This window comes from Delphinapterus leucas, chromosome 15 (assembly GCF_059928025.1).
Source record: "Delphinapterus leucas isolate spDelLeu-1000000601 "Yukka" chromosome 15, BTC_Dleu_Yukka2, whole genome shotgun sequence".
NCBI lineage: Eukaryota > Metazoa > Chordata > Mammalia > Artiodactyla > Monodontidae > Delphinapterus > Delphinapterus leucas.
The window spans coordinates 35196484-35224357 of record NC_143143.1 but is presented as its reverse complement, the minus strand read 5'-3'; the positions used below and the strand labels follow the sequence as shown (position 1 = coordinate 35224357).

General features: G+C 44.6%; 1 protein-coding gene across 1 annotated transcript in view; it reads right to left on the bottom strand.

The window, feature by feature from the left end:
• Positions 1–26152, bottom strand: part of TRAP1 (TNF receptor associated protein 1) — a 45826-nt gene extending 19674 nt beyond the window's left edge. The window contains exons 1-5 of the mRNA XM_022594734.3: positions 25977–26152; positions 24934–25479; positions 3499–3663; positions 2518–2600; positions 1111–1251 (exon numbers count right to left, since the gene is read on the bottom strand). Coding sequence (XP_022450442.1) covers positions 1111–1251; positions 2518–2600; positions 3499–3663; positions 24934–25321 — 777 coding nt within the window. The 5' untranslated portion in view covers positions 25322–25479; positions 25977–26152. The remainder of the gene's footprint in view (positions 1–1110; positions 1252–2517; positions 2601–3498; positions 3664–24933; positions 25480–25976) is intronic.
• Between the last annotated feature and the right edge of the window lie 1722 nt (positions 26153–27874).

Genomic DNA, 27874 nt, shown 5'->3' with positions numbered 1-27874 from the left:
GAAAACTAGAGTTGCCATGTGATCCATCAAACCCACTCCTGGGCACATACCCAGACAAAACTATAATTCGAAAAGATACATGCGCCCCTATGTTCACAGCAGCACTATTTACAATAGCCAAGACATGGAGACAACCTAAATGTCCGTTGACAGATGAATGGATAAAGATGTGGTGTATATATATATATATATATATATATATATATATATATAATATTACTCGGCCATAAAAAAATAATGAAATAAAGCCATCGGTAGCAACATGGATGGACCTAGAGATTACCATACTAAGTGAAGTTAAATCAGAAAGAGAAAGACAAATACTATATGATATCACTTACATGTGGAATGTAAAATACAACACAAATGAACCTATCTACAAAACAGAAACAGAATCACAGACACAGGGAACAGACCTGTGGTTGCGGGGCAGATTGTGGGGAGGGATGGATAGGAGTTTGGGATTAGCAGATGAAAACTATTATACATAGGATGGATAAACAACAAGGTCCTGCTGTAGAGCACAGGAGCGATATTTAATATCCTGTGATAAACCAGAATGGAAAAAAATATGAAAAAGAATATATAACAGTCACTTCATTGTATAGCAGAAATTAACACAACATTGTAAATCAACTATACTTCAATAAAATTTAACAATAAATAAACAAAACGTCTCCTCTTCTGCGTATCTGTATTTTCTAAATTTTCTATGTTGAATGAGTGGGGTTTTTGGGTTTTTTTTTGCAGTATGCGGGCCTCTCACTGCCGTGGCCTCTCCCGTTGCGGAGCACAGGTTCCGGACGCGCAGGCTCAGTGGCCATGGCTCACGGGCCTAGCCGCTCCGCGGCATGTGGGATCTTCCCGGACCGGGGCACGAACCCGTGTCCCCTGCATCGGCAGGTGGACTCTCAACCACTGCGCCACCAGGGAAGCCCTGAATGAGTGTTTTTATAGTAAATTAACAGTAACGGTGGTCAGCAGGTTACTAGGAGCCTACAGCCATGACGAAAAGGCAGCCTGTCCCCCATCCCAGCGGGTGGAGAGGCACTGGCGGTCGCCAGCATGGGAGGCAAGGTGGCGTGCCCCGCGTCGAGACACTTGAAGTACCTGGATCGTGATGGTGCCTTTCTCGGCATCAGTCTGCAAGTGAATCTCCATTTCCGGCAGCGTCTGGCCTTCAGACACCAGCTTATGACGCAGCTTTTCCAAGGCGTCGCTAGCATTGGAGATCAGCTCCCGTATGAACACCTACGGAAATGGAAAGAAGATGCCAACGCTGCAGGACCTATTTGGTTAGCAGCATCTGCAGCAACTGGTACAGGCTGGGGGAGAAATGCCACAGAACTGTTTAACCAGAAAGACGTCCTGCTTTCCTCAAAGGCAGTTTCTCCAGGGCAGCTCACAGAATGACTGAAGTTAGATCACATTGCCATGACCCAACTTTATGTCGACTCTGACTCTACTGCTCCTTCCTCAACATCAAACCTGGAGTTAGGTGTCAATCTGTTAAGTTAATTCCAAACAGGACGCTGTGAGACAACTTCTTTCTCAACTCTTGCCCAGGGATGTCAAAATATCCTCAAAACATATTTTTTCTACTCCACGAAGGACTCACTGACTTCATTTAATCTAATCACAAACCAGACCTACCATGTTCAGGAGGAAAAAGGGCCACAGACCCAACTACCAACCCGTGTTTATAAAGCCCTTTACCAGCGACAGACAAACCAGACCTACCATGTTCAGGAGAAAAAAGGGCCACAGACCCAACTACCAACCCGTGTTTGTAAAGCCCTTTACCAGCGACAGACCTTCCATTTACAGTCATGGGGAGAGGGAAGGAGGTGTGGCCTGACCCCAAGAGAACCGAAGCCGGATGTCACAGGGACACTTGAATATAGAATTTAACAGGACGAGACCTGGAAATATTCCCTGGAAAGTCCTTTCATTTTGGAAAGTTATGCTTTACCCTTCTCAAATTCTTTGCATTTTAGCAAAAATGAGCATGGAAACGATGGTTCACCATGGCCTGTCACCCTTGGGCTTCATCATTTTGAGCTTCATCTCCTCAAAAAGGTCCTTGGCAGCTCCTCCCTGCTCTACTCCACCCTGGGCCGGGGTCTTCCTCCTTCAGCCCCAACACCCCCACAGACCACAGGTGGCAATGCCAGGTGATGAGGGACGTGAACCCAGGGCCTCAGCACACATCAACAACACCACAGAGATGGACCTCAGCAGGACCCCACGGCAACACCTGAGGGACTTCTAAATTATCAGCAAAATTCATTAATTCCCAGGTTCAATCTGGCTCAAAGAATCACCTGCATATAGTTATCCATGAAACCCAACAGATTTTGGTAAAAATACTCTCACTGGTAGCCAAGATCAGGACCTGTCCAAATTTAATGCATTTTCACAGCTAATGTACTAGCTGGCACCTCCCCAGAATAGCATAGAAACAGTCTTGCCAAAAGAAACCTTGCGAGTGCCGGGAGTGATTAGCGGGTACCGCACCTCTTTTTCTGAGTACAAGGAACGGGCAACGATGTCCAGAAGCTTCTTTGTCTCAGCCTGGAACTCATGTTTGGAAACAGAACCTAGTAATGAATTGCAGACACAACCAATAAAGTTTAATGTCTTTTTTCGTGGAAGAATATGCTATGTAAAACATTCAAAAAAATCTTTAAGGTAAGGAGTTTTAAACATGTTTCAAAACAGCGAACAAAAAAGAAAGAAAGAAACCAAGTGTCTGGGCCTCAGGCAGGAGGTCTTGGGAGCGGAACAAACCAGTGGTTCCCTCTCCCCGCAGAAAGGGGCGTAGGGGCACAAGCCCTCACCTGCCTCCCTCCCCACAGCCCGCAGGCCTCAGGTCGGGCTACATCCAGGGGCTGTCGAGGCTGGCACTTTACCCAGTCCTGAGGCGAGCTGGCTCTAACAACCAGACCCTGGATTCTATTCCTGAATACAGTGGTTTCCAAATTGATCATTTAGAGAGCAAAATAACAAGAAAACCTCACTTCTCCTCTTAACCCAAACATCAAATATTCTGTTGTCGTCTCATTTGAAAGCCAGAAATGGACCCACTGCAGGACTGGCTCTGGAGATTGCCTTCCACACTTGCCAGGAATGAAGGACAAGCCGGACTGCAGTCCTTCACCGGCGGGGCCAACACTGAGTTTGCGTCCTGCTTCCATGATTATTAGCAGATGTGCCCTGAATCACCACTTTAAAGGGGCCCCGTGCGAACTCACGGGTGACCACCAGAGGGGGCAAGATACGCCAGAATGGAAGTCAGAAGTTCCCGAGAAGCCGGAAACGCAGGAGGCATTGTTTTGGGGAACCCTCCCTCCAACCAAGACCTTCCTTCGTCTGAAGCGAGTGGGTGGCTCTATCAATCATTGCTTCTGCCTCAAAAGCTTCCCCTCACGAGCCAGCAACGAGCCAACAACGAGCCAACAAAGACTTCCTGGACCCAAACACAGCCACATACAGTACCCTGCACGGTCTCCGAGCTGCTGATGATAGAGTGCAGGGGCTCCTCCTTCCGGTCCTCAGCAGCCTGGGAGCTGAACCGCCGTCCAACGTGGGAGCTTGAAGCCAGGTTTTGCCTGGGACTCCAGGACTGGGCTGGGGGCCTCCAAGGACACAGAACTGGTTTTCCTGAAAAGACAAATGTGAGAAAGAATGAGAGTTAATAAGACTTCAGAAACAGAAAATCCTAATTTGTTCACGTCTGGCAGATGCTAACGTGGAATTCTTTAAGGCAGGCTTTTGCTCAAAAGACCCAGTGTCACCCAGGAGAAATCAGAAGTGACAAATGCAGTGCAGCTAGCTGGTATTTTGGCAGGTAGTTCTGGTAACATATCCTCACACGTGGCAAATACCAAGAACATATGAGAACTTGGGGCAGAACTGCAGGAACGGGCAGGGGCCTTTTGACACCACTTCCCACTTACATCCCCCAGTGAGATCGTGCACAAACCCACCAAACCCACACACGCCTCAGTGCTCACAGCCCCTCCAGGAGCCGGAAATAACGACAGGCTGGCCAGTCTTCTTACGGTGTAACTAACATGGAAAAAGGGAGAAAAAATACCCCTAAGAGGGAGCCAAATTTTAAAATGTTGATGTTCTCAAACAGTCTCATCATCTTCTAAAGAACCTTTGCTGATTCTTTTCCTTTCCCTTTTTGTCCAAAACTGTCAAAGAGTTTTTTAAATTAGTGTATTTAAAAACTGCAAACCAGGGGATGATCTCCTCTACTTTGCAATCAGGAAGGGGATTCATAATGTCTCTTGAGTTGCTTTTCTGTAACTTCCTGCTCAGCACAGTGGACCAAGAAACCACTGCAAGGGAAGAAGGAAAACCCTTCCATTTGACACTGCTGTCCCCAGCCTGGTATGGTTGACAGACGCTACAGAAATACATGCAAAGGAATGTCCCTGGTGGCGCAGTGGTTAAGACTCTGCGCTCCCAATGCAGGGGGCCCAGGGTTTGATCCCTGCTCAGGGAACTAGATCCCACATGCATGCTGCAACTAAGAGTTCACATGCTACAACTAAGAGTTGACACGCTACAACTAAGGAGGCCGCCTGCCACAACTAAAACCTGGCGCAACCAAATAAATTTAAATAAATATTAAAAAAAAAAAAAAGAAACACGTGCAGATACCTCCACTCTAACCGGCAGGATGGAGCCAGTCCTCACCAGCAGCCCCTGAAGACACTCGCTGGGGACTGGCATTGTTCAGTAGGCACTTAAGGCCCGACCTTTTCAAGGATACAGGTCAGACATACAAGACACTCCATGTGAAAGTCTAGGCCATAACAAACTGCAGCTGCCTGTTATGTAACTACATACATGTGACAGTCAGAAAGGAATGATTTAGAATGTCCAGAAATAACTTGTAGGTTTAAAAATCAACATATTGACTTCCACATTCCTACAAGGTATAAAAATCTGCATTTTCTTTAAGCTTATTCTTGGATTTATAAATAACACGATGTTAGCCTTTACCTCTACGCAGAATACCTTTAAAACTACCCCATTTCAGAAAATATTCAATTTCCAAACAATCTAAATATTGATATTTAATTCTCTGGCCTAACTGTATTGTTCACCTTATCCATATAGCTTAAAAAAAAACCAAAAACAAAAAACCCACAACTGGAGTATTTCTTCTGGAATTAAATGGTATTTGGTTAGAGGGTTTAACAAACAGTCTGCACCAGGCCAGGTGGGGGTGCTGGGGTCCCTGTGATCCCAGCTGGTGCCCTGATGCAGGGCGAATGATGCCAGTGGACTATGGGCAACCCCAAGCTGCCTCCCCTCCCAGGGACAGCGCTCCTGGCCACATTTGGAGACATAAACAGGTTTCCCACAAAAGCTGGGAACCCTCTGCTTTAAAGTACAGTAGAACTTCAGGATGAAATCAGTGAGACTGGGATAAAGGAGAGATGTTTGAGGGATGCAAGACCCGGGCTGGGCCTCAGGACGGATTCTGGATTCTAGCCCTCCATTGAGCACTACTCTGGACGTGAAAGTGTTTGGGCCACCGGAAGTCAGAGTGGTGGGGGAGGTCCCCCAGAAGAAGAGGGGCAGAAAGCTCGGTAAGCACAGATTGGTGGTGTTCCTGACCATGCCTCCACATAAGCACGAAGATGCTGAAAGCATTTTAGAAATTCTTACATCTAATACTCCTCTTACTACATTTCATCGGCAACCACTCCCTATCACGCGGCCTCAGGAAAGGACACAGTGGGGAGGAGGGGATCATACTGAGTCTTCTTCCAACAGTGATATGCACGAAGCACTTATCCTTGTCCCCCCAGACCTCCCCCAGCTCTCCCGGTCCAAGGCCTTTGAGCAGGTTTTCCTGCCTACAGCACTGTTCCCTGCAGCCCATCCCTTAAATTTCAAAATGTTATTCTTCTGACACCAATTCCATCTTGTTATTTCTGATTTCTGAGGACTTATTCCTGAACGCAACCTCATCAATTCCAAATGCTTCAGGCTGGTCTTCCAGGCCCTCCACTAAGCAACACCCCAAACCTCCGGAACTCACCTCCTTCCTCCCCAGTCCAGCAGGCCTGCTGACACCCCATGCCCTAGAAGAAGGACTCCTGACCCGCTCCACTTGCATACATTTGTTGAACTGACCCCTATCCCCACTTCCTGTCCTGCCCTTCTGCTCATGGTCCTTTCCTCGCCATCTGCCTTTCAGTCCCATCAGGAAAGAACAGGTTGCATTTCCTCATGGTTAGCTGTAAACCATCCCTACCCCAAAGGAAACCAGAAATCACACAAAATAGAACAATTCAGAGGCTAAGGGCTCCTCTCATTTTCAGACTCCTTGAACTAACTGTTCTAAACCTGCTCTCATATGGGGGGAAGGGGCTACTGGATTATGGCTGGCACACTTTTTTATTTCCAGTCTTCTGTGTATAAATATTTTAATCAACAACACATCTTAGGGACTTCGCTGGCAGTCCAGCGGTTAAGACTCCGCACTCCCAGGGGCTTCTCTGATGGCGCAGTGGTTGAGAGTCTGCCTGCTGATGCAGGGGACGCGGGTTCGTGCCCCGGTCCACATGCCGTGGAGCGGCTGGGCCCATGAGCCATGGCCGCTGAGCCTGTGCGTCCGGAGCCTGTGCTCCACAACAGGAGAGGCCGCAACAGGAGAGGCCACAACAGTGAGAGGCCCGCATACTGCAAAAAAAAAAAAAAAAAAAAGACTCCGCACTCCCAATGCAGGGGGCCTGGGTTCGATCCCTGGTCAGGGAACTATATCCGTCATACTGCAACTAAAAAAGAACCTGCATGCCACAACTAAGACCCAGCACGGCCAAATAAATAAATAAATAAATATTTTTAAAAAAAAAAACATCTTAGAGATCACTCTGTTTTAGTACATATAAAGCTGCTTATTCTTTTTAGTAAGCAAATAATATTCCACTGTAATGGATAAGTATTTAACTAGCGCTCAACTGATGGATGTTTAAACTGTTTCCAGTCTTGTGCTGTTAAAAATAATGCTCCAAAGTGATAAAGAGTTATCTATTGATTGCATGCTTACCCTTCATGGAAGAAAGGAGATACAGGAAAATATCCATGTTTCCACTCTTTTGTGCAAAAGAAACAGGAAGGATAATTGGAAACTAATGAGATTGTGTATTCGTTTGCTAAGGCTGCCGTAACAAAGTACCACAGACAAGGTGGTTTACAACACAGAAACTTAATCTCTCACAGTTCTGGAGGCCAGAAGTGGAAAACCAAGGTGTTGGCAGGGCTGATTCCTTCTGAAGGCTCTGAGGGACAGTCTGTCCATGCCTCTCTCCTGGCTTTTGGTATTGCCAGCAGCCCTGGGCTTGGGGCTGCCTCACTCCACTCTCTGCCTCTGTCATCACATGGTCCTCTCTTCCCCATGTGTGTCTCCTCTGTGTCCAAATTTCGCTCTTCTTAAGGTCAGTTACACCGGATTTGGGGCTCACTCTAATCCAATATGACCTCATTTTATTATACCTGCAAAGACCCTACTTCCAAATAAGGTCACATTCACAGGTAAGGGCTTGAACGTATCTTTTGGGGGCACACAATTTAAGCCATAAGAAACTGGTTACAAGGGCTGTTAATTTCCTGGGACTGCTGTGGCAAAGCACCACAGGCTGGGCAGCTTAAACAACAGAAACTTATCATCTCACAGTTGTGAAGGCTAGAAGTGTAAAATCAAAGTGTTGGCAGGGCTGGTTCCTTCTGAGGCTGTGAAGGAGAATCTGTTCTATTACTCTCTCCCAGCTTTGGGAGCCCCAGGCATTCTTTGGCTTAGAGATGACCACCTTCTCCCTGTGACTTCACATCGTCTCCCCTCTGCTCGTGTCTGCCTCTGCATCCAGATTTCCCCTTTTTATAAGGACACAGTCATATCGGATTAGGGCCCACCCTAACGACCTCATCTTAACTTGATCTTCTGCAAAGCCCCTATTTCCAAATAAGATCGCATTCACAGGTCCTGAGGGTTAGAATTTCAGCATCTTTTGGGGGACACATGATTCGACCCATAACAGATGTGTGGGAACAGAATGGAGAAAGAAGGTTGGGAATGGCGTAGCAGAGCTGAGGGGAACGTGCATTTCTGAGTATCCCTTTTCCCTCTGACTCTTAGAACCATGGTAATGTTTCACATACCCAAAAAGTAAATAGTTAAGAGCAACCAGGGTGTGTGGAGAACAAAAAACTAAATACAAACAGTAACAAATGTGCACAACTATATTATGAATAACATAACTGCCCTGAAAGAACCTAAGTGACTTTAGAAAACAGCATTTGGGGAAAAAGAAAAAAACCAGTACTTTGCACAGGTGACCCTTGAACAACGGGGGTGTTGGGGCACAGAACCCTCCACCCCACCCCCCGTGAAGTTGAAAATCCAAGTATAACTCTGTAGTTGGCCCTCCAACACAAGCATATCCACATCCATGGATTCCAACCAACTGCAAATTGTGTAGTACTGCAGTACCTACTTAGTGAAAAAAATCTGCAAATAAGCGGACCCTCACAGTTCAGAGGTCAACTGTTCAAGGGTCAACTGTATATTGTAAAGCTGGGCTCAAAAAGGACAGCATACTATTACTGTAGCAGAAGCGGTAGCAATTCTCAAACTGCTCTGTGTATATACTAAGCTCAAGCAAGTGAGTACATTGTGACTCAAGTCAGGAGAAAGGGGTCAGGAAAGGGCAGGGGGAGGCCAGGGTGAACCCTGCTGTGCTGCAAATGGAGGCATCAGTGTCAGTGTAGAAATAAACACGAAGGTGCATATATGTGGGTGACAGTGCACACACACGCATACTTCCTGGCTGTGTCTGCGGACACCCAAGCAGCAGTGAGCACACCTGGCACCAGGGAGAGCACCCGTCTCGGACCTGCCACCCCAAAGTCCCACATCCCAGGAAATGCCTTCATCCTGGGCAAACTGGGGTGTGTGGTCACCCTCCCTGGCACCCAGGTCTTTGGTTTGTAAATACCATTCTCCAATAAAAGGAATCGAGACCACTGGAGAACACACCAGATGAGCCCAGAATACCTGTGGTGCTAGAAAGTGAAGGACTCACAGATGACGGGACGTGCTGAGAGGGCACAGGCTCTGAGCGGAAGGCGCTCCCGGTGACAAAATCTAGGACAACCTGAGCAACAAAATAATGACAGTGGGGGACTGTCAGCCGGTGAACAAAATAAATATAAGTCCACACCTACATAAATAATAAATAAATGGAGGAGAAAGGACCTCTTCCTTATAGAATTACAATTAGTAAATGTATAAGGAATGATGGAAATAGACAATCACCATCAGACAAGCACAGTAACAGCTGTGACAGGTACAGATTGTTGATTTGATGTTCACCAGAAACAGAACATCTTCAGAATCTCAAAGAATCCCCCCTCTTGGTTTCAAAGAGAGAAACAGTACTTTACGGTGAAGTAAGTGGCAGATAACCTTTAACTAAGCAACTGCAGTCACCATCATCAGGAATGAGACGTGTCCACATCCTGCAACTCCTGGTGGGGTGAGAGGGCACAGCCTGTTTTCTGTTGTGTTCTCACCAAAACCACATCTCGATCTAATCATAAGAAAACACCAGACGAACCCAAATGTATATACACAAAAGTGTCAAGATGCTGAAAGACAAACACAAACTGAAGAGACACAAGTACAGGATGGAGGATCCTGGTCCAGCAAAGGACATGGATGGGAAACCCAGCTAAAGTCAGGTAAGACCGGCATATTACCAAGTAGTACTGTGTCACTGTTATTTCAGTTTTCAATAATTATACCATGGCCACGAAAGATAGTAATATTAGGGGAAATTAAGGAAAGGGGAAGGGAAGACTGAGTACTACTTTTATAACATCTCTGTAAAGTAAAAAATATTTCAAAATAAAAAATAGGACTCTAAGGAATATTCCTATACATGTGTCATTTCATTTATGCACAAGTATACATTTGAGTACACATCGAGAAGTGGAATCATCAGGTCCAAGGTTATGTCCAATTTAAACTGTGGTCAATGCTGCCAACTCACCCTCCAGAAACTTATCAGTTTACATTCCCACCAGCAATATTATGAGAGTGTGCATCACCCCACACACTTGCTAAGATGGTAATGTTATAAAACTTTTGGATCTTAGCTTATCAGTTAGGTAAAAATTTTACTGTAGTTTTCATTTATATTTCTCTTATTATAAGCAAGATGGAGCATCTATCCACATTTTAAAATATTTTCTATTTCCTTTTATGTTAATGGACTGTTGATATCCTCTGATCATTTTCTACAGAATTTTTTCTTATTGATTTGTAAGAACTCTTTATATATTAAGGAAATTAGTCTTCTGTTTGTAAAGGACTTCCTTGCTCCAAGATTAAACACAATTTTCCCACGTCTTATTTTTCCTATTCCTTTTGCTTTTTTCCCCACTTAATACTCACAATACTTTTGAAAGGATTTAATATGTTGTTTATGATGGGAATAATATAAGTCCTCAGAGTTAGGAAAAGGGAAAAAATAAGCAATCCATATTTTCAACCACAATTTTAAGACTTTCCATTATATTCCAAGATTATATTAATCAACAGCTATCAAGAACAGATTTGATTTCAGGTTAACTGAACTTTCTACAGTAATTTTAAGAATAAACCAGGGCTTCCCTGGTGGCACAGTGGTTGAGAGTCCACCTGCCGATGCAGGGGACACGGGTTCGTGCCCCGGTCCGGGAAGATCCCACATGCTGCAGAGCGGCTGGGCCCGTGAGCCATGGCCGCTGAGCCTGCGCGTTCGGAGCCTGTGCTCCGCAACGGGAGAGGCCACAGCAGTGAGAGGCCCGTGTACCGAAAAAAAAAAAGAATAAACCAATAGTGCAGTAAGTCTGCCTGAACCAGATACAAACACACTATCTGCACAGTATCTGTCCTCACGTTCCCCCTACACCCTAAAGGAAAAACCACAAGCCTCACTGTCAAGCTATAATGCCTTAGTATTAATCTGTTTGGTGGTTTGGGGTCACAAAATGGGAAGCACCGATAGTTTGAATCTGACAACACACACACCTGCCAGTGCTCATGCTGCTTCCTCTACCTCCAACTTCTTTCCATTTGAACTGCTTCAGGATCCAGCATAAGGCCCGCTCTCCCACCAGGCCTTCCCACCCCCCACCACAGTACACAATAATCTCTCCCTACTATGAATTCAGAGCACTTGTTTTCCATGCTACTAAATTAAAACTGCTATTACAAGCCAGCTTGTGGCATTTCTTCTACTATTAACTTTTTCTTAATATATAACATCTCACCAAAGTAGGGCAGGAACAAGCTTATATTTCTTAGCATCAAATTCTCTGAAGGCAAGAACAAACATATTTCTCTGTATGCCAAAGCATCTGATGCAGAAGCAGCCTTTTTTTTTTTTTACAATCATGAAACTTTTTATCAGCATAAACATCACTATACTCAATCAGAAGCCCATTCAATCAGCCAACAGATGGCAGTAGTGATCCACAAGGCCATTTTAACTAGTAAGCATAAATTAAAAATGCAACTGCCAACATGGGCCTGCTAAGGAAGGCACATGAGTCAAAACACAATGGGTATGTTCTTTTTTTTTTTTTTTTTTTTTGCGGTATGCGGGCCTCTCACTGTTTGTGGCCTCTCCCATTGCGGAGCACAGGCTCCGGACGCGCAGGCTCAGTGGCCATGGCTCACGGGCCCAGCCGCTCCGCAGCATGTGGGATCTTCCGGGACCGGGGCACGAACCCGTGTCCCCTGCATCGGCTGGCGGACTCTCAACCACTGCGCCACCAGGGAAGACCGGTATGTTCTTTTGCTTTGTTTTCTTAAGGAAAAAAAAAAAATCTTTCTTATGTATCAGCCATAGTTCTTACTATGGTTTTGCTTCATAATGGCATCCTAAGTTATGTACCTTAAATACAGACACATTATTTTAAGCTATGAGAAATATGCTGATTGTTTCTCTGGAATTACATATTCCAAATGGACAATCTCCCATTTTCTCAAGTGTGATATGGATAACAGCAATTTCACTTTTCGTCTTTATTACACAAAGTGCCACTTCCTGTATGGCTGAGGTGTATCTACCAACCAAACCTGACAACAACCATGAACACAGGTACAACAACAAAGAGACTACCTGAAGGCTCTGGAGAATCAACAAAAGCAGGCAGATTCTGGAGAGAAGATATTTGGAAGAAGGGAACAGCACAGAATGAGGGTGGGTTCAATGAGGGGTGGCTAAAACTCTAAGAGAAAACACACACAATGTCTACTTTTCTGGCCTGAAGAACCAGAGGAGAGATTTGGAAAACCACAGAATATGAAAAGTGAAGGGAGGAAATCCCAGAAAGGCGAGTCAGAGATAGGGAGCCCCCAATTTGGGGAATAAATTCTTCTAAGTCTCTGGCTGACCTCCTGAACCATGCATATGTGGGGCAAACTGCAAGCAGCCCAGTTAAGGAAAAAAGTCAAGCTGCTGCCTAAGAGAAAGTGTTTGCAGCGGCGGGCCAACCAGGTCAATACCCACCTTTAAAACAACAACTACTCATCAGAGGAATATAACAAGAGTCCAGAGATTCCACAAGGCAACATCCACAATGTCCAGGATGCAATAAAAAGTTACTCAATATACAGAGAATCAGGAAAACGCAACCCCTGCTAAAGAGAAGTGTCAGTCAATGGAGACTGGTGCCAAGAAGATCCAGATGTTGGTATCAGAAGACAAGGGCTTTAAAACAGCCATTATAACAATACTATATGACATAAAGTAAAATATGCTCAAAATAAAAGATGAGAAATCTCAGAGACAAACTATAATAGAAGAGCCAAGTGGAAATCCTAGATACAGAAAATACCATGTCTGTACTGGGCATATACCCTCAGAAAACCATAATTCAAAAAGAGTCATGTACCACAATGTTCATTGCAGCTCTATTTACAATAGCCAGGACATGGAAGCAACCTAATGGATAAAGAAGATGTGGCACATATATACAATGGAATATTACTCAGCCATAAAAAGAAACAAAACTGAGTTATTTGTAGTGAGGTGGATGGACCTAGAGACTGTCATACAGAGTGAAGTAAGTCAGAAAGAGAAAAACAAATATTGTATGCTAACTCATATATATGGAATCTTAAAGAAAAAAAATGGTTCCAAAGAACCTACGGGCAGGACAGGAATAAAGACACAGACTTACAGAATGGACTTGAGTAAACAGGGAGGGGGAAGGGTAAGCTGGGATGAGTGAGAAAGTGGCATGGACGTTATACACTACCAAATATAAAATAGGTAGCTAGCAGGAAGCAGCCGCATAGCACAGGGAGAACAGCTAGGTGCTTTGTGTCCACCTAGAGGGGTGGGATAGGGAGAGTAGGAGGAAGATGCAAGAGGGAGGAGATATTGGGGTATATGTACACATATAGCTGATTCACTTTGCTATACAGCAGAAACTAACACACCACTGTAAAGCAATTATACTCCAATAAAGAAATTTAAAAAAAAACAACCATGTCTGAAACTTACAAATTAACTAGAAGGCTTAAAAACCAAATGGAGACAACAGAGGAGTCTATGGACTTCAAAATAAATTGACAGAAATTATTCAGTGTGAAACAGATTAAAAACAAATGAACAGGGCTTCCCTGGTGGCAAAGGCAGTGGTTGAGAGTCCGCCTGCCGATGCAGGGGACTCGGGTTCGTGCCCCAGTCCGGGAGGATCCCACATGCTGCGGAGCAGCTGGGCCCGTGAGCCATGGCCACTGAGCCTGTGCGTCCGGAGCCTGTGCTCTGCAATGGGAGAGGCCACAACAGTGAGAGGCCTGCGTACCGCAAAAAAAAAAAAAAAAAAAAAAAAAAGAACAGGGTCTCAGATATATGTGGGACAACAGAAATAAGTTTAACATACATGTAATTGGAGTCCCAGAAGGAGCGGAGAAAGAGAATAGGGCAGAAAAAACATTTGAAGAAATAATAACTGGAAAATTCCCCCAAAGCTGGTCAAAGACATATATTTACAGATTCAAAAGTTCGATGAACCACTAGCAAGATAATATCAAAGAAAAACACCTAGGCACATCATAATCTAACTGCTGAAAACCAAATAAAAAGAGAAAATCTTGGAAGCAACCAGAGAAAAACAACACATTACATGCGGGAACAATAGGTTGAATGACAGCTAACTTTTCATCAGAAATAATGGAGGCTGAAAGACAATGGTACTTAATGCTGTTTAAGTATTAACAGCAGACCTGCACTAAAAGAAATGCTACAGTTCTTCAGGCTGAAAGTAAATGATATGAAATGGAAACTTGGATCTTCAAAAAGGAATGCAGAACATCAGAAATGATAACCTATGTAAACACAAAAGAATTTTTCTCTAATTTCCTTAAAATATATACAGCAATTTAAACCAAAATTTAAAACATTATCTTGTGGGGTTTACAACATATGTACAGGCAATACATAAGACAAATGTAACATAAAGGATGGGGTGGAGGGAGTAAATGCACCTATATAGTTGCAAGGCTTTTACAGTTTATATGGTATATTACAATACTAATTCTAAACAGACTATGAAAAGTTAAGGATGAACATTACACTCTCCAGAGTAACCAATAAAAAATGATGCAAAGAGGTATAGCTAAAAAAGCATTAGTAAACTAAAATGGAATTCTAAAAAATATTTACTTGATCCAAAAGAATACAAGAAAGCTAGAAGACAGGAAGAAATGAGAGGGGACAAATAACATAACGGTAGAGATAAATCTGACTATATCAATAATTACATTTTAGGTCAATGGACTAAACACTTTGATTATAAAGGCAAAGACTGTCAGAATTGATAAAGCAAGACCTAATTATATGCTGTCTACAAAACAATCACTTTAAATATAAAAGCACAGATACACTGAAAGAAAATGAATGGAAAAAGATATGCCACGTAAAAAGTAAGCATAAAAAGGCTGGTAGGACCAGATTAGATCAGACAAAGTACACTGCAAAATAAAAAGTATTACCAGAGAGGACTTCCCTGGTGGCACAGTGGTTAAGAATCCGCCTGCTAATGCAGGGGACACGGGTTCCATCCCTGGCCCGGGAAGATCCCACATGCTGCAGAGCAACTAAGCCCATGTGCCACAACTATTGAGCCTGCACTCTAGAGCCCACAAGCCACAACTACTGAGCCCACGAGCCACAACTACTGAAGCCCGCGCGGCTACAGCCCGTGCTCTGAAACAAGAGGCCACTACATTGAGAAGCCCATGCACTGCAATGAAGAGTGGCCCCCGCTCACCGCAACTAGAGAAAGGCTGTGCGCCACAACAAAGAGCAAACGCAGCCAAAAATAAATAAATAATAGGGAAACATTATGAACAAATTTATGCCAAGAAATTTGACAACTTATATGAAATAGACAAATTCCTTGAAAAAATTATCCAAAGTGACAAATGAAACAGAAATTTTGAATTGCTTTATATGTAATAAAGAAATTGAATTTATTTGCAAAAGTATTTCTGTAAATAAAATTCCAGGCCCAGAATTTCTACTGAAGTCTATCAATCACATGAGGAAGAAGTAACATCAATCTTACACAGTTTCAGAAAATAGCAAAAGAAGGAATTATTTCCATTCAAGTTTTATGATGACAGCACAACCCTAACATCAAAAGCTGACAAAGACATCATGCACACACAATAAAAATACTACACCAATATCAATCATGGACACAGACATGGAGGTCCTTAATAAAATATTAGCAAGTAAAATCCATTAATATATAAAAATGATACTACATCACAACCAAGCAGGTTTATCTGAAGGATGTAAGGCTAGTTTAGCACTAGGCAGACCTTGGAGATACTGCAGGTTCAGTTCCAGACCACTACAATAAAGCGAGTACCACAATAATAAAGTCACACAAATTTTTTGGTTTCCCAGTGCATATAAAAGTTATATAATTAATCTAGATATTGCAGAACACTAAAGGTGACCCAGAAGTCCTTCAGAAGAGGAGTAGCTGAGTCCTTTGCCATTGTAAATCTGGGGAGGGAGAGTGATGGGTATTTAAGATGGAAGATAAGTTTGAGAATCGTTAAATAAAAAGTCAGGATGGAGAACAGAAATGATAATTAGATCCTTTTTAGAGGTAAAAAGATATATACTGGGCTTCCCTGGTGGCGCAGTGGTTGACAGTCCGCCTGCTGATGCAGGGGACACGGGTTAGTGCCCCGGTCCGGGAGGATCCCACGTGCCGTGGAGCAGCTGGGCCCGTGAGCCATGGCCGCTGAGCCTGTGCGTCTGGAGCCTGTGCTCCGCAACGGGAGAGGCCACTACAGTGAGAGGCCCGCATACCAAAAAAAAAAAAAAAAAAAAAAAAAAGTACTGAAAGAAATTATAAGAGATATTTTAAAAACAGCTTCGAGATATAATTCACCCAGTTAAAATGCACCATTCAATGGCTTTTAGTATATTTACAAAACCAACCTCATTATCTAATTGAGAATATTTTTAACACTCCAGAAAGAAACTCCATACCCATCAGTAGTCACTCCCCATTCCTCCTGCCCCCAGCTCCTGGTAGCCACTTTCTGTCTCTACAGATTTGCCTATTCTGGACATACTACACATGGTCTTTTGTCTATGGCTTCTTTCACTTAACGTAATGTTTTCAAGGTTCATCCACATTGTAGCACATAACATACCTCATTCATTGTTATGGCTGAATAACATCAATTATATGGATAGGCCACATGATGTTTATCCAATTATCAGTTGATGGACAATTGGGTTGTTTCTGCTTTTTGGCTAATATTACGAATAATGCTGCTATAAACATTGTTGTACAAGTTTCTGTGTTTTAAATTCTCTTGGGCATAAACCTAGGAGTGGAATTGCTGGGTCAAATGGTAAGTCTATGCCATTTGTCTATATCAAAGTCTGTACCATTTGAGGAACTGCCAGACTGTTTTCCAAAGTGCTGTACCATTTTATATTCCTGCCAGCAGTGGGTGAAGGTTTCTCCACATCATCACAGATGTTTGTTATTGCCTGTGTTTTTTTTATTATAGCCACCCCGGTGGGTGTGAAGTGCTATCTCATCATGGTTTTGATGTGCATTTCCCTACCTAACGTCTAATAACATTGATCACTTGAGATCTTTTCCCTTAATGACTTAAAAGGGAACTCTGCCCAAACAAGACACCATAGCCCAAGAACCATAAATTTATGGACCACATAAAAATTAAAGTCAATAAAGTAGACCCTTAAACAACAAAAAAAATTGTAACTATGAGATGTGATGGATGTTAACTAAACTTATTGTGGTGATCATTTTGCAATATATACAAATATTGAATCATTATGTTGCCCAGCTAAAACTATTATAATGTTATATGCCAATTATATCTCAATAAAAAATTAAAATTAAAAAAATTTAATGAATAAATAAAGACAATGAGGGACTTCCCTGGTGGTCCAGTGGTTAAGACTCCATGTTTCCACTGCAGGGGGCACAGGTTCAATCCCTGGTCGGGGAACTAAGATCCCGCATGTCACAGGGCACAGCCAAAAAAAACAAAACAAAAAGATCCCACATGTCACAGGGCACAGCCAAACAAAACAAAACAAAACAAAGAGGTAAAAAAAATAAAAATAAAAACAAGAGGACCTCCCTGGTGGCGCAGTGGTTAAGAATCCGCCTGCCAATGCAGGGAACATGGGTTCAATCCCTGGTCCGGGAAGATCCCACATGCCACGGAGCAACTAAGCCTGTGCGCCACTACTGAGCCTGCGCTCTAGAGCCCGCGAGTCACAGCTACTGAAGCCTGCACGCCTAGAGCCCGTGCTCCGCAACAAGAGAAGCCACCACAATGAGAAGCCTACACACCACAACGAAGAGCAGCCCTCACTTACTGCAACTAGAGAAAGCCCACGCGCAGCAATGAAGACCCAATGCAGCCAAAAATAAAATAAAATAAATTTATTTTTTTAAAAATAAAACAATGAGCAATAACCACACTTAAAAAAATGAAAGTCAATGGGCAAACACACTAGAGAAAAAAAAGTCTGAAACATGTGGCAGAAGGCTAGTTTCCTTAATACAGCAAGATCACTCACAGATGTACAAGAAAAAGACCAACAGTGCAAGAGGAAAATGGCACTTCACAAAAAAGAGAAACATCAATGGCTTTGAATCACAGAAAAAGATGCATTACCACATTCATAGCTAAAGAATTGCATTTTAAAACAAGATAGCATTTTCACTGTCAGACTGACAAACATTTATAAAATAGTTATGCTAGCACTGGTGAAGGTGTAAAAAACTGTTGGTGGCACTGCCTGTGATTTTAAAAAGAACGAAGCCTGCAAACAACCTAAAGGTCCCTCAGGAGAAGGTTAAGTGAAGGAAGGGGCACCACACTGTGGCTCCAGGGCTCTGGGTGTCTAGATACAGCATGTGCAAAGTGTGAGGGGCAGACTGCGCACAGCCCGTGACCGGGGTAGCCCTTCTTCATTCCCAAGGGGAGGACGGTGTGGACACCCGTCGCTGCAGAGGCTTTTTCTGGAGCCACTGGGCAGTGAGCTGAGACAGGGTAGAAGTTTTTTTCACTGTACCAGTCTGTTCGGGAAAACACCACTACCTTCTCACTAATAAAAATGTAGAAATAATTTTTCTCAGGAAACTCCTATGAAGTTAGCTTTAACTCTAACTCCCCATCTTATCACCAGCTGCCCACATCTCCCCATGAAGTCACATGTAGAGGAAAGCAGCGCAACTCTAACCCGACTCCACTCAAGAGCGTCCCCAGCGCGCCCCCACCTCCTTACTGTCCCTCCAATATGCCAGCCCATTCCTGCCTCAGGACCCTGGCACCTACCACTCCCTCTGCTTGAAATGTCCTGCCTTGGACACCTTCACCTCCTTCCCGGCTTTGCTTAAACGCCACCCTGCACGTGAGGCCTCCCCTGACCGCCCCACTTCTACTGCGATCCTCTTCCTGCTTTGGTTTCTTCACATGACATCCATACAGCATGTACTTGTCTGCATCAACTCCACTCCACATCAGAGCCACAGAGGGCCAGGACTCCTGTCCGTCTCATCCCACAGCAGGCACTGCAGATGTTCGTTTAAGGAACTGCTGCTGCCACACTATGGAGCTCCAGTGGCCTTGACCATCTCATGTCTTTATTTTTCCCACGATCACCCTAGAGTTGGAGCAGGCCCTTGATAAACACATGGTCATTTTCTCAGAAGGTACAGCCACAGGACACAGTGTTTCTCAGAATGCAGGTCAAGATTGTTGATTATGAAAGCAATTCAGTGAACTAAGCAATTCAGTGAGCTAAGTCAGAATTTTTTTTTTTTTTAATGAAATGGAAAGTAAAAGAATGCATAGCATGGGACTTCCCTGGTGGCGCAGTGGTTAAGACTCCGTGCTCCCACTGCAGAGGGCCAGGGTTCAATCCCTGGTCAAGGAACTAGATCCCACATGCATACTGCAACTAAGAGTTCACATGTCAAAACTAAGGAGCCCGTGAGCCGCAACTAAGAAGCCCACCTGCCGCAACTAAGACCTGGTGCAACCAAATAAATAAATATTTAAAAAAACAACCAACACATAGCATAATACATGTAAGTATTTACAAAACTCTTTCAGCTAAGTATGTACACATATTTGTACAGTATATGCATACTTGTATAGCAGGTCACAATGTGAATGCATTTCTTACCGGAGTACATGACAAAAAATGCTTGAAATTCACTCATCTAATATCAACCTAAACATTTCTAAGTTAAAGCTTCAGGTTCTATAAAAAGTAAAATTTTTAATAAGTTTACTTATAAAGTTTAAAATTCTGTAAAGGTACTTTCAGATCAGTGAAAAGGAGAATTAAGCCTCTCCCCAAAAGGGAAAATACAATACTGGAAAAACCGTCATCCTTTGGAATGTAGCCTCTAGCTTTCTTTCCAGAACACCTCCAACTATGTTACCATAGTATTATGCTTGTAAGCATGAAATTCTCTGCTTTTCAGTATAAGTCAACTCGGATGGTTTCATTATCTCTCAAATTTCACCAGATACCACAGGTTAGCTATTCGCATCTGAAATTTCTCCATTTTGTTTCTTAAGTTCTGTAATCATTTGAGGTAAGATTTAAGTATATCAATATTCTAGACAGAAAGTTCTTCACTTTCTATTTATATATCAAATAAAGATTTGGGGACTTCCCTGGTGGTCCAGTGGCTAAGACTCTGCACTCCCAATGCAGGGGGCCTGGGTTTGATCCCTGGTCAGGGAACTAGATCCCACATGCCACAACTAAAGAGTTCGCAGGCCACAACTAAAGATCCCACATGCCGCAAAGAAGACCAGGCTCAGCCAAATAAATAAATATTAAAAAAAAAAAAAGATCTGTATTCCCTCAAAATTTTCTACGTGCGTTCCTCTGGAATTCCTCAACATTTTCACTATTTCTTAAACCTTACTGTGTTTCACAGCCTGTTTTGGTTTTTTTTTTTAATTTATTTACTTTTGGCTGTTTGGTCTTTGTTGCTGCACAAGGGCTTTCTCTAGTTGTGGCGAGCGGGGGCTACTCTTCGTTGCGGTGCATGGGCTTCTCATTGCAGTGGCTTCTCTTGTTGCAGAGCAAGGGCTCTAGGCGCGTGGGTTTCAGTAGTTGCGGCTCGCGGGCTCAGTAGTTGTGGCTCACAGGCTCTAGAGCACAGGCTCAGCAGTTGTGGTACATGGGCTTAGCTGCTCCACAGCGTGTGGGATCTTCCCAGACCACGCCTCGAACCTGTGTGCCCTGCATTGGTAGGTGGATTCTTAATCAGTGTGCCACCTGGGAAGTGCCTTCACAGCCTGTTTTAATCGTTCTCTACTAAGCAATACTGACAGTCCATCAAGAAACATCAACTCCCTGAATACAGAGAAATACAGCAAAACCAAAAGGGAGGGGCATCTCTGAAGAGTCAAAATACAGGACACAAAATCCACATGCAGAGCTTCAGTTAAACAAGAATATTCTGTCCCCATCCAGAATTCTCCTCTCCTTTAAAAAAAGTTGCTAACAAGTTTTATGATCCAGTTTCCCAACCCTCAACTGAAAACAGAGAGGAGGAGGGAACCTGGCGTCAGAGGCCTGGTAAGTTAAAATGAGAGTAATAGAGGCTAAAAACACAGAAATACTCAGGATGTAGTTTCAGTTTGGGACATTTTATAGACAAAGGAGCCGTCACATCCTAGTGGTCCTGCAGAGGCCTGTGTATTACAACAGAAGACCATAAGTTAACATTCATAATGACCCTGAAAAAAATCAAAGAAAGGTTCTGTCATGTTTCATCTGATGATTAAGTCTTTTAGAAAGACTTCTAATCATAATGGTTGAAATGAAATGTTTTACTACTTTGCAAGTAAGTTTCATGGAAAATCCCTCCAGGCACTCCATTTCCTAAAAATGCTGGAATATCCGTATGTGTGAACTTCAGTGCTTTGCTCACTCCTCCTTCACAGCACACGTCGGTTCCCTCACTGTCCCAGTCCTGTAGGAAGACTTGTACCCTTCTATTTTGTTCTTAACGGTATTGCTATACAGATTTTTCTTCTAAAATATGGCATTCATTTTGCCTATCTCAAAATTAATTTCTAATATTCTAATCACATTTCTTGATTATACAGCTGCTAAATAACAGCCATTCTTTCAAAATTAGTCACATCCATGACTCAGCTACACCTGTATTCAATTTACCTATACTTTGGGCATCAAATAGCAGATGGAAATAATGCCCCCAAGTAGACATTGGTTCTCCAGGCTACAACTTTCATCATTTGTAATTCCTAGTGGCTTTAGCAGAAATAACCAGCCATTCCAGAAATATCCTGGAATCTACCTTTACTAAAAGCTACGGAACTATAGGTAAGTCTCTGTGTGGACGAAGCAAACAGCAGTTTCCTAGTAAAAAAAAGGCTAGTGTTCTGTATCAAGGCTGAGCAGAATGGTATTTAAGAAAAATTCTAGCTGCTGCAATGAAGGCACCAAGAACCCAAACCAAGAAAATCCTCTGGCAACTTAAAGTATCTCACTTGAGAGTGAAGTGGATACATTTTCATTGATCCTGAGTCAGTACTTTGGTTTGAGACAGACAAGCAAACACCACCACTGGCCTCTGTAATAGTCTCCTTTGTCCTGTTACAACCTGGTATTTGACATCTGGGAGTGAGAACTGTCATTTTCCTTCAGTGTTTACTCATCAGCCATTTTCCCTCCCTCCCTTGAAGCTGCATGCCAGAGGGGAGCAAAACACCTGGGGATCTTTCTTTTGTCTTAGTTCTGATCAATTACTCAGCCAGTAACTAATAAGGTCTTTACTAACCTATTACATTTGGGTTGATCTTTTGCAGACAGCACAGATAACTCAGGCCCCTCATCCTAACCAAGTGTCCCATTGCCTCCTGGACAGCTGGCCCCACATCCCTCCTCTGTCCACATGCTTCTCTGGCGCTAGCCCTAAGCCCCAGGACCATGGTTTACATAGACGGCACTGCCATTCAGGGTCTAAGCAGTTAACCATTGAAACCTTTGTCCTCATGTTAAATTAGCAACACCCACAGCTGCTTTACTGAGAGAGTGAAATCTGACCAGCAAGTGCTACTCCTTGCATCCCCCAAAACAGCCCAAGAACACCAGAAACTTGCCTGAATTCTTGTGAAGGTTGCAGCACAAGAGGTGGAAGGGCAGAAATCAAATAGTATGGGCCCCACAGTGAGAGCAGAGGGAGGAAGCAAAATAAATCAACAAAATAATAAGTACTAAATGGGTGTTTGCAGTTGACAGGGTTCAGGTGGGGCTCGTTTTGGAGGATGACACAAACCTGCAATGATTTAGCCCTACAACAGAGAAAGCTCACTCTTGTGAACTTTCTGGTGCTTGGAGCAGACTGCCCACCCCTTACAACTCCCCAAAGCAGAAAATTCCAGCAAAGGCTCCAGCTTATAGAGAACAGAAAAGTCATAAGATGTTAACTTAAGCACCAAACAGTCCTACTGTAGCTGCCTCATGCTCTCGTTCTTGCAATGCCAACCGTGAAAATAAGAATGGTACAAAGAATGAATTACAAACACACATGGTCAGAACATCTCAGAACATGGGAAAAGAATCTTAACCTGCAGAGAGCAGGGAAAAAAACAAGTTGGCTACAAAAAAACACAAGAATCAAACTGATATGACTGCTCACCTTTAACGAAGTTGCTGGAAGACAATATAGCAATATCAATCTTTGAAGGAAAATTATTTTGACCTGGAATGCAACACCCAGCCAAACTACTTTACAAGTATGAGGTCAAAATAAAAATCTTTTTAAACACGGTGGGGCTTAGAAAATTTACAACCCATTGACTTTTTCTGCAAAACAAACACAAGGGTATATATATACTCTGCTAAAACAGGAAATAAATCCCAAAAGGAAGGAAGATGTTGAATACAAGAAACGGTAATAAAACCTACAGTTGTCTTATCTGCTAATGCATGATATTTTTAAAAATCATTGTTTAAAAAGAGACTACACCAAAATTTAAAACTCAAGTAACAGAAAAAGCCATAAAAGACATGAAGAGGAAATTCACAGAAGATATACAAATGGCCATTAAACAAATGAAAACATTCTCACTGGTCTCATTCCCTGCTAATGAGAATATAAGTTGATAAAGCCTTTTTGTACAGCAATTTGGCAATATCAGCTAACATTTCAAATACGCACAGGCTCTGAACCATAAATTCTAAAACTCTAATTCTGTAATTCTAAAGAAATGCCACACATGGACACAAAGATTAAATACTCGCCCATTCTATACAGCACTGTAATGACCCCTCCCCCCCAAAAATCTGGAAATAACCTTTATTACGTCCGCTAATAGGGCAATGTTAAGTAAATGATGATACGTCGTAACACAGAATACTACTATGCGTCCATTGTAAAGCCGTAAACCCGTGCATACTGACAGGAAAACATATGTAAGCCATTCTGGAGCTTAAAAAAAGAAAATCTGTAGCACAATGTATATACGGTTTAGGCCTTTTTACGTAAAAATAGACGTGTGTATTTATATGTGTGTAACTAAGTGTACACAGCCTGGAAGCAACGCCAAGACGTTCACCCGTGGTTACTTCCGAGTGGGGAGTGAGAGCAGAGACTGCGGTCATTCTTTTTTTTTCAACACTGATTTGAGCACCTACCTACCAATTCCAGGCCCTAGGGATACGGCGGGCAACAACCCAGGGTCCACGGGCTGCACGAGAGCCCAGCGTGCCGGTTCTCTGGTTTGCTGCCGCGCGCCGGGCCGAGTGGGCACTCAGGTGTGTGTCGAATGAACGAGTGACCAAGTGGCTTATGCGTTATTCGTGTATAAATCAACTTGGGGGGGGGAGAATAAAAACACAACTAAGGGACTTAAGTAATCACCCTGGTGAAGCCCCTTCCCAGCGCACACGCGCCCTTCGATTTCAACTTCCCGAAAGTGCCTTCGGCTCCAGGAACGAGGAGCCCGCGACCCCTCCGCCTCAACCCGGCCCGAGGAGCTCGTTGGAGAGAAGCCTCTGCTGCAGTCACGCGGGCCCGGGCTCAACCCCGTCACCTCCGGGGATACCCGGCAGCCTGGCGCGGGGCCGAGCCAGGTGACACCAGAACGCACCGAGGGCTCAGCGTTCGCCGCTCGCGGCGCGTTGGACGCGTAAACCTCACAAAAATCTCCCAAGCCGAGCACGGAAGAGCCGTCACCGCGCCTCCCACGTAGAAAAGGGGCTCGGGACCCCGAAGGCTCCGCGCGTGCCCGTCCCCACTCGCTTTCCACCCGTCTTGCCCGGCCGCCCTCACCTCCCCGGGCGACCGCCAGCGCCGGGTCCCGCAGGCGGCAGCCCCACAGCAGCAGCGTCCGCAGCTCACGAGCCATGTGCGTCCTCCTGGGCGCCCACAGAAGCCAAGCGTGCCGGGGGCGAGGCCGGGGCGGGGCCTTCTTCGGGCGCGGCGTGGTGACGTCACAGCGCGCGCCCGGCTGCCCGGTCCGCTGCCTGCGCCGGCGGGTGGGCGGGGCCCTCTGTGGCTCGGGCTCGGGTGCGGTCCGGGCGCGGTCTGGCCGCGTGGGGGCAGCCGGACCTGGGGGCGGGACCTCCGTGACCTTGTGCCGCGTTGTCAAGGGCGACGGCCGTGTGCGCTGAGCCGCCGGGGCACTTGTCCGCCGCCAGCTGGCCCTCGGTTTGTGCATCCCAGAAATGGGACAGATGTTAACATCCACCTAGCAGCGTGTGAAAAGGCGGCGCCGGGGCAGAAGCAGTTAACATCTCCAGGGTCTTTATATAAGTCTCGGGCCAACGGTCCAGACCAATGGAAGTCAGTCTCTCCAAACCAAGACAAAACAAATAGCTGAAAAGAGTAAAAGGGAGAATTTCAGGCTTGACTTGTCTACACCAAAACTTGGGAGCCAACTCCCACCAGCAAGACTGGGCTTATTCATCATTCCAAATCTCTCGCCTTCCTGGAGGTAAGAGTCTGGTTGGAGATTCGGACTATCAACTTCCTTTCTCACAGAGTTCCAAACCACGTAAAATGCAGATTCTCCAGCACCGCCTGAAGTGAGGCTCAGGCAGCCCCCTAGATGATTATGAGGCACACTGAAGACTTGCTTGCCACGATCAAATAATTGCACACAAATGGGTTACTCGAGATTGTGACAGGATCTGCTAAGAACAGGAGCCAGGAGAGTGTCCCCCAGTGGGACCTGGACATAGCTGGGGCCACGGGAGGGGGTGTGACAGGGAACACTTGCAGGTCGAAAGTGGTATGGATGATCCCCAAGTTCCAGGCTTAAGTAATGTAAAAGAAGTGGGCAGATTTGGATGGAAGAGCAGGAGTTCTCTCACCTGGAAGACTCCATCAGCCTCCTGACTGGCTCCCCATTCTCTGCACAGCAGCTGATCATACACACTCCTCAGTCAGGGTCCTCCAGTGGTTTCCCTGCACATAATCAATTCCAAACCCCTTCTGCCTCGGCCTCCAAACCCTGCATAACCTTACCCCCACATCACTCCCTCCTTCACGATACTCCAGACACATGAGCTAGTCCCAGGTATAGTGTTTCCAGGATACCGCTGAACTGAGGGGTCTCAGCCTCACATTTCATGTGTTGTTCACTCCACTCAGGAAATCATCTCTTTTGTAAGAGCTGACACATTGGTCTATGGGGCAATAGATCTAGCTTGGGGAGCCCTCTTATTACAGGAAGAGGAAGTAGTATTTGGCAAAGGGAGGAGGGAAACCTAGGCTTCAGTGAAGGATGGCGGTGGGTGGGGGCTACTAGGACCCTTCTGTCCTCTCTCAGTCTGTGGCCTTCAGAGACATAACCTCAGCCACAGATCTTTGTGATATTGGGTCCCCTGGTAGCTCAAGGAACTGTGGCTTTTTAAAGTGCCCAGGGATCCAAGCGAATCTTGAGGGGGTCATGAGAAGATTTCAGGCCTATGCAGACAAGGAAAATGGAAGAAAGGAAAGAATGAATAGAGTACTTGAGTTGAATTAATCGAGACTGGCAGGGAGTTGCTTGGGGAGAGCAGAGAGAGAAACAGAGGAGGGGAAGGGAGGGGGAGACCCCCTGGATCTCCCAGCCACCACTGTGGCCACTATGAAGCTGCCCATTCCTTTTGCAGAAGTCACTGCCTTCCCCTGGGGGTAAGCTGACAGCCATGAAAAATGCCTGCTGCATTTTTCACAATAGCCAGAAGGTAGAAGCAACCCAAGTGTCCATTGATGGATGAATGGATAAACAAAACATGGTATATACATGCAATGGAATATTATTCAGACTCAGAAAGGAAGGAAATTCTGACACATGCTACAACGTGGATGAACCTTGAGGACATCGTGCTAAGTAAAATAAGCCAGTCACAAAAAGACAGTGTATGATTCCACTGACATCAGGTAGTTAGAGTAGTCAAATTCATAGAGACAGAAAGTAGCATGGTAGGTGCCAGGGGCTGAGGGAGGGGGACTGAGAAGTTAGTATTTAATGGGGACAGAGTTTCAGTTTTGCAAAATGAATAGAGTTCTGGAGAGGATGATGGTGATGGCTGCACAACAGTATGAACGTATTTGATACCCTTAAAAATGATTGAGGAACTTCCCTGGTGGCACAGTGGTAAAGAACCCACCTGCCAATGCAGGGGACACGGGTTAGATCCCTGGCCCGGGAAGATCCCACATGCCGCGGAGCAACTAAGCCTGTGTGCCACAACTACTGAGCCTGCGAGCCACAACTACTGAGCCTGCGCGCCTAGAGCCTGTGCTCCACAACAAGAGAAGCCACCACAATGAGAAGCCCGCGCACCGCAGTGAAGTACAGCTGCCGCTCGCCGCAACTAGAGAAAGCCAGAAAGCCCATGTACAGCAATGAAGACCTAACGCAGCCCCCTAAAAAGGAAAGATTGAAATTTTGTGTATATTTTACCACAATTAAAAAAAAATGCCTACTGCAAAGAAAAATCTAATTTGACTGCCTCCCTTTTTCTTCATTTCTTTGTTCAAAGCACCAACTTCTGGGCAAGCTTCTCCCTTCATCAGGCAACATCCTGGGAGTTCCCAGAGGAGGAAAGGCTCATGGCTGTCGGTTACTTCTTGGCCCGGAAAGGTCCCAGCGATGATGAAATTTTTTTCTCAATTTCATGTATCCTTTTATAAGGCAGATTCCTTTTTGAAGCTAGAATATGGGAGTGGGAGGTGAGGAGAGGAACTCCCAGACAGTCCTGCAGACCCCGGGTGTAGTCTG